Here is a 7445-nt window from a genome sequence, read left to right as displayed (position 1 = left end):
AAAATAACCGGGGCCCAAAGTTCTGGTACCATTGATAAGTGTAAGCAGGGGCTTGGGAGGTGAAACATTTATAAGCAGGGGCCTGGGAGATGAACCATTTACAGGCTGCCTGTGTCCATTAGACATACAGGTGCCAAACCCATGGTAGGGTGGGTGTGAAAGCAGGCACTTACAGGGTCACAAATCAATGCCCACCAAATACAGTATGAGGTGCAGATGGAGGATATGTACATGTGCAGTGATACACACTCATTTGGACCCAGAACAGTCAGAAAATAAGCCCAAAACTGGCATGAAAGAAAAGGTGATTAACACAGGCAAGGAAACAAAGATGGTTGCCTAGATGATGGTCCCAATCAGGGAGCTAACAATAAGCAAGCAACAGGAAGAAAAAGACTAAAATGAAAAAAATATTGGAAATGATCAATGTCCATCATTTAATTCAATCACAAATATAAATAAACAAATGAAAAACAAATCCTGTACATTTCCTGTACAAATTCCAGTTGAGAAATACCAACATATGAATTGTAAACTTCTTCAGCCTGGGTCTTGCCGAAAAGTCAGTAGAGCAACCTATCCACCCAATTAACAAATAAAAAAAATAAAATTATTTGCAAAATCTTGTTTTACTTTATATACACAGAAATATACTTCACTGGAACACTACCTAAAAAGTATTCTTACATAACAAACAGTGGAATATTTGGTGAAAAGACATCAAAGTAAGACACATTTTACCTATATAAATTTTAAAGAACAGAAAATTACAGTATACTGTTTGAAAACAAGGCTTTATATCTCACAACACATACCTTTATACACACAAGTGGTTGCCCTGATGGTACTGAAGTTACTGTGTCCAATAACCTTTAGAAGTAAAAAGACAAGAACACACAAGTTACTCGAAGGTCTCAAACATATAACAACCAGTAGTGCTATTGGTGATGTGCCTTCAGTATATTTTCCTCAAAGACACGCAAAACAGACTATTACAATTTAGACAGTTTTCTTGCAATACTGTAAAATAATAATGCACAAAAACAAAACAAACATTAATTTGGAATACTGATCAGATGATGCCTTCTCCCAGGTTGTATCCAACCTTAGTAGTAATTTAATATTTTTTTTTTTTTTACCAGAAAGGCATACTTGATGATTCATACCCACAATTGTTGTAGTCTGATATCGTTATGGTGATCTTCATTAAGCTTCTGTACCCAATCTACAAAAGAATTCCATGACTTCTCTGGTAAATAAAAGTACAGTTGTGTACACTTACCATAAATGTAGATGTTCGAGTGTATTCACTGTTGCAGTCATTACATTTGAGTAATCTGCTGGCAGGTTGCCCTCAGTCGGCCTGATTAAGTCTTGGGTCCTGCGTCGGTTGCTATCCCTTCTTCCATGACGTCAGGTCGTCAGGGGTATAAAACATGCAGCCTACGCCATTACATCAGTTTTTCTTGCCCCAGATGTCAGGTGCCCCCTAAATGGGGAGCCAAAATAAATATATATATATATATATATATATATATATATATAACAAAAAATATACCTCCAATCAAGAGCAAGTACACCAAAAAGGCTTTTAAGCATAGTAAAAGAAAGGAGAGGTATAGCAAGAGAAAAACAGGGGGCTGGAGGGTGGGTAACCAGGACTGCAACAATGAATACACTCAGACATCTACATTTATGGTAAGTGTACACAACTGTACTATGTTCTTCGTGTTTCACTGTTGCAGTCATTTCATTTGGGTAGATTCCCAAAGCTATGGTTGGGAGGATGGATTTATACAGCATTCAGAGCAGCTGTAAGGCCCTGCAGGACAGCAGTGGCAAAGCGAGCTCTGGATTTAGAGAAGAGAGGTAAATGGTAATGTTTGGTGAACGTATGAACTGAGCTCCAGGTAGCAGCTTCTAGAATGTCTCTGGTAGGAAACCCTCTGAGAAAGGCTGCAGAAGTAGATGCAGCCCTGGTGGAATTAGATCTGATCCCCATGGGGATAGGTTTACCATGGTGCATATAGCAGAAACGAATACAATGGCTTATCCATTTGGAAATAGTCTGCTTAGAAATAGCCTTTCCCTCTGCCCCTGCAGCAAATGCCATCAATAGTTGTTCAGATTTTCTTACAGATTTTGTCCTGTTTAAGTAGAATCTAAGTTGTCTGTGTACATCCAATGAATGCAGAATCCGCTCATCCTTGTTCTGTGGATTGGGAAAGAAAGATTGCAGACAAATGGTCTGATTAAGAGCCACACTGGATACCACCTTAGGCATGAAAATGGATTGGTCCTGAGAGACACCCTGTCCGCATGAAAAATAATGAAAGGCTCCATTGCCACAACAGCCTGTAATTCGGAAATCCTTCTAGCTGAAGTGACTGCTAAAAGGAAAGCTGTTTTCCAGGAGAGAAATTTAGGTCTGCAGTAGCAGCTGGCTCAAAAGAAGGGAGAGTGAGTTTTTCTTTGGTCTTTGGTAGGAACTCCCCTGTGGAAGGCAGCAGAAGTGGCAGCAGCTCTGGTGGAATGAGTCCGTATACTCCCTGGGATTTGCTTTCCATGGTGTGAATAACAAATTCTGATTCCATGAGCAATCCATTTAGAAATGGTCTGTTTTGAAATGGCTTCACCTTGGGAACTTGAAGCATAAGAAACAAACAATTTCTCTGATTTTCTGATGTCCTTGGTTCTGTCCAGGTAAAAACGTAGTTGTCTGTGTACATCCAAGGAATGTAAGATCCTTTCCCCTTTATTTTGAGGAGTGGGGAAAAAAGTTGGCAAGTGGATAGTTTGATTTAAAGCCACTTTGGAAACCACCTTAGGCATGAAGGTAGGATTAGTCCTCAAAGACACCCTGTCTTGATGAAAAATAATATAAGGTTCCACAGCCATAAGAGCTTGTAACTCTGAAACTCTCCTGGCAGAGGTCAGGGCTAACAGGATGGCTGTTTTCCAAGATAAAAACTTGATGTCAGAAGAGGCTGCAGGCTCAAAAGGAGGCAAGGTGAGCTTTTCCAAAACATAGCTGAGATCCCAAGCAGGAATGGGAGGAGATCTAGGAGGTCTTAAGTTCTTAGTTCCTCTGAGAAATTGTCTCATGAGCTGGTGGGAAAAGATTGGAGGGTCTGTATTATAATGAGCGGAAATAGCAGAGGCATGTATCTTAATGGAAGAGAAAGAGACACCCTTATGTAAGAGATCTGTCAAGTAAAGTAAAATTAAAGGAAAGTTCGGAAGAAAAGGATCAGAATCCTGAGCCTGCATCCAGGAACAAAATCTTTTCCATTTTCCTGCATAAGAATTTCTAGTGCTAGGACGTCTGGCTTCTAAAATGACATCCATAACCTGCTTGGGTAGGAGAGAAGAAATCAAAGGCCCTGGATTAACCAGGCCACCAGGCTGAGAGTGCTGACATGGGAGTGTAGAACCTGACCCTGACGTTGGGACAGAAGGTTCGGAGTCTGTGGTAAGACCCAAGGGGGCTCCAGACAAAGGTTTTTCAAAGTGCGGTACCAAAACTGTCAAGGCCAATTTGGGGCCAACAAGATTATCATCTTGGGCTTGTCCTGTTTGATCTTTAATAATACCCATGGAAGAAGAGGAAGAGGCGGAAAGGCATATCCCGAGAGGTTTCTCCAACTGAATGATAGTGCATCTACTTTCCAAGCTTGTTCGTGGAAAGTCCTGGTGCAAAAATTCTGTAGTTGATTGAGATGGGATGCAAAGAGGTCTATGTGAGGACATCCCCAGACTGCTGTTATCATCCTGAATATTTCGGTGTCCAGCATCCATTCGTGTGGATCCGAAAGGTTTCTGCTCAGACTGTCTGCCAGGAAGTTTTGCTTCCCTGGCAGAAACTGAGCTTGAAGGTCCAGATTGCAAGCTAGAGCTGTGTTCCATAGATCCATGGCTAGTCTGCAAAGGGGGTAGGAATGAGATCCCCCTTGCTTGTTTATGTACCACATAACTGTGGTGTTGTCTGTCCGTATCAGTAGCTGTCCTGGTTGTAGAAGATTTCTAAAGGCCATTAGAGCTTTCTGAACGGCTAACATTTCCTTTAAATTGATATGCAGGTGCTTCTGATCCTTTGTCCAAAGGCCCTGAAAATGGGCTCCCCACGCATAATCAGAGGCGTCCGTGGTTAGAATCTGAGTGGCAGGAGGCAGACAGAAGGGTTTCCCTTTGTTTAGAGTACATGCCTTGGACCACCAAAGGAATTCCTTTTGAAGACAAGGCAGGACGGAGATCACTATGTCTAAACTGTGGCAATGCTGAGACCATACACTTTTTAGGTACCACTGTATTTTCCTCATGTGTAGTCTTGCATATGGTACGAGAAGGATGCAGGAGGCCATGTAACCCAAAGCCTGCAGGAATCTCCTTGCAGATAGCTGAGTTAAAGTTGCCAAGGTTTTGAAAGTTGAAGCCAGCAGAAACTGTTTTTCGTATGTCAGAAAAGCCATCTGGGTTGTTAAGCTTAAAGAAGCACAGAAATTATCTGTTGTGAGGGTGTCAAATTTGACTTTTTTATGTTTACAGTGAATCCCAGGAACTTGAGGAGATCCTGAACAAACCGTAGATGCTGGAGTAAAACCTCCTTGCTGTCTGCCTGAATAAGACAGTCGTCCAGATAAGGGTAAATTTGAATTCCCTTGAGTCTGCAGTAAGCTACTACTGGAGCCAGGCATTTGGTGAAGACCCTCGGCGCAGTAGACAATCCAAAGGGCAGCGCAGAGAATTGGAAGTGCCTTGATCCGGCCTTGAACCTGAGGTATTTTCTGCGTTCCTGCCTGATGGGAATATGTAAATATGCCTCCTTTAAATCCAAAGTTACCATCCATGCATTTTTGGACAGCATTGAAAGTAGCTGCTGTAGAGTAAGCATCTTGAATTTTGGAATCTCTAGAAAGGTGTTCAAGACTGACAGATCCAGAATGGGTCGCCATGAGTTTTGCTTCCTGGGGACTAGAAAGAGCCTTGAGTAAAAACCTTGTCCCATCTCTGAAAGTGGAACTAGTTCTATGGCTGCCATAGCCAAAAAGAGCTTCCACCTGGTTTAAGGCCTCTGTCCATTGATGTTTTGGAAGGTCTGGCCATCCGCTTGGCCTTGGCAGGGTATGAAAATGGAATTTGTAACCTCTTGAAACCACATCCAGAACCCACTTGTCTTGGGTTATATGAGTCCAATTTCAATGAAAAAGAGAGAGTTTTCCTCCAAGAGGGGCTTCCAGGCAAGAAGTTCCTGCAGCCCAACAGAGGGAATCATTGAGTCTGTTTCCTATGAGTTTGTGACCTGTCCTCTCCTTCCCTAGGGGTGGAAGCAGTCCACTGTCTTGGTCTATAAGAAGCTTGTGTTTGAGGCCTTCCTCGGGAGCGTCTATATCTACCCCTCTGAGGCCTGTCTGAATTGGGAAAGGACCAATTTTTTGTAGGCCAATTCCTGCTAAATCTGGGTGGCTGTACTTGTAAGAAATCTTTAACTGTTTGCATGGATTTCGCCTTGTCCTCCATCTTTTTAATCACCTCTTCAGCTTTAGATCCAAACAAAACATTATGCTGAACAGGAGCATCCAATAATTTAGCTTTTACTTGTTCTGGCAAATTTTGTTCCTTTAACCATGCATGCCTTCTAATAACTGTGCCGGAGGCAGCAGCCTTACAAGAAGCCTCCAAGGCATCAAATCCACAGTGTAAACCATGCTTCCCAACTTGTTCAGTGGCATGCATTAAGTCATGTAATTACTTATCATCTGCACAGGCAGAAATGGAAGTGAGCTTTTGTTTTAAAACAGACAAGATAAATTACTGGTATTTCAGCATATGAAACTGACAGTTTAAAGCCCTAATGGATAAAGTAGCAGAAGTGTACACTTTTTTGCCCCATCTTTCCAAAGATCTAGAATCCTTCTCAGTGGGAATGGGGGTTTTGGCAGAAGCGGCCTTAACTCCCTTAGGACCCTGGGAAATGGTTTCAGGGTCAGCAGTAGGGTTCTTGTATAAAAACTGGTGGGAATCAGGAACACTGTAATATCTATCAGGCTTAACAGGAGCAGGAGGAAAAGAGTCAGGGGTTAAGTTAGCCTCCGAAAAAGCATCATCCACAATATCCAAAACAGGAGGAATTGCCAGGGGTCTATGTTGGGGGAGAAGAAGAAAATCCCTTAGTCTTTTCTTAGATTCCGAATACTCCTGTCCTTCCCAGTGGAAATGTTCCCTCATTTCATGCAAAGTTTCCCCAAAAGAGAAATCCTCAGGGGGAGAAGCTGAGGAATGGATTCCTCATCATCAGAATTTTCATAAGGGGGGAAAGAATATTCCTGGTCAGAAGAAGAAACTGAAGAAACAGAAGCCTGATCAGAGGAATCATAATAAACTTCCTGCCTTGGCCTTTTATCTGGAGGGGGATGTGAACCCCTAATCATAGTAAGTAAATCCTCCGCCATCTTAAGTAACTGTTTCTGTGACTTGGGAGCCGGTTCAGAAGAGGCCTGTGTTGCAGTCTTTGATTTGGAAGGAGTCTTTGCCTTTGCCTTTATTAGAAGCTGAGTAGGCCTGAAAACCCTTTGAAGCCGGTACCTGCACAGCGCTCTGGACCCATCCGAGCATTGTCCAAGGTCCTGCAATAGAAATATTCAAAGGCCTAGTTGGCTCCTCGTGGGAGTCCGTTTCGGCCATCGGTTCCGAAATGGCCGACGACAGGGGCTGCAAAAGCGCCTCACTGAAGACGGCTGAACCTGAAGCTGGCTCCGCTTGTGCGATATAGTCAGATTTGGACATCGGAGGCCTGTCTTTATCCTTGCGTCGTTTGTGAACTCCGGTAGCCGGAACCATATCCGACGACATTTTGTAGTTAAAACGCCTACCGAAGTAATGAAATGCAAAATCGGACCTTCATTTAATTGTACGTTGATTGAATCTAGCACAAAACCGACAACTAGCTACGTTGTGGTCAGGGACTAAGCAAGGAATACATTAAGAATGAAAATCCTTATGAGGTATTTGCTTCCCACATGAAATACAATTATTAACTTTTTCTGACATCGGACTGGAGCAAGAAAAAGTTTCCCCAATGGGGTACTTAGTTTTGAGTGGAGAAGAAAGTCTTCAGACTGAAGTTTTTCAGAAAAAATTGTCAGGAGTCAGCCGACCGACACTTGCGAACTGCTATCACCGCACGGCAAGAAATACTGGAGAACATGGCGTCGGCTGTCAGCTTTGTACTCCTGGCGCTCTGACGTCAGGGAGCGTGGTTGAACAGCCGACACCAGACCCAGACTTTGGGATTCTGGCCAACCAAGGACTGCCTGCCGGCAGGGGAGAACTCTACAGTCATGACTGCAACAGTGAAACACTATGAACATCTGAACCCATCAGTTTAGAATGAATGAAGATTGACATCAGATCAGGTTTCAGGGACACGAGTTATTAGGAAATAAAAC

General features: G+C 42.9%; 1 protein-coding gene across 2 annotated transcripts in view; it reads right to left on the bottom strand.

The window, feature by feature from the left end:
* Nucleotides 1–7445, bottom strand: part of RNF123 (ring finger protein 123) — a 4282987-nt gene that overhangs the window by 3933808 nt on the left and 341734 nt on the right. For both annotated transcript variants that reach the window (XM_044077780.1, XM_044077781.1), the window contains exon 6: nt 816–870. In XM_044077780.1, coding sequence (XP_043933715.1) covers nt 816–870 — 55 coding nt within the window. The remainder of the gene's footprint in view (nt 1–815; nt 871–7445) is intronic.

Source organism: Protopterus annectens, chromosome 7.part0 (assembly GCF_019279795.1).
Source record: "Protopterus annectens isolate FY-2018-M chromosome 7.part0, PAN1.0, whole genome shotgun sequence".
Classification (NCBI taxonomy): Eukaryota; Metazoa; Chordata; order Ceratodontiformes; family Protopteridae; genus Protopterus; species Protopterus annectens.
The sequence above is the reverse complement of the archived record's forward strand: the minus strand, read 5'-3'. Positions and strand labels throughout refer to the sequence as shown.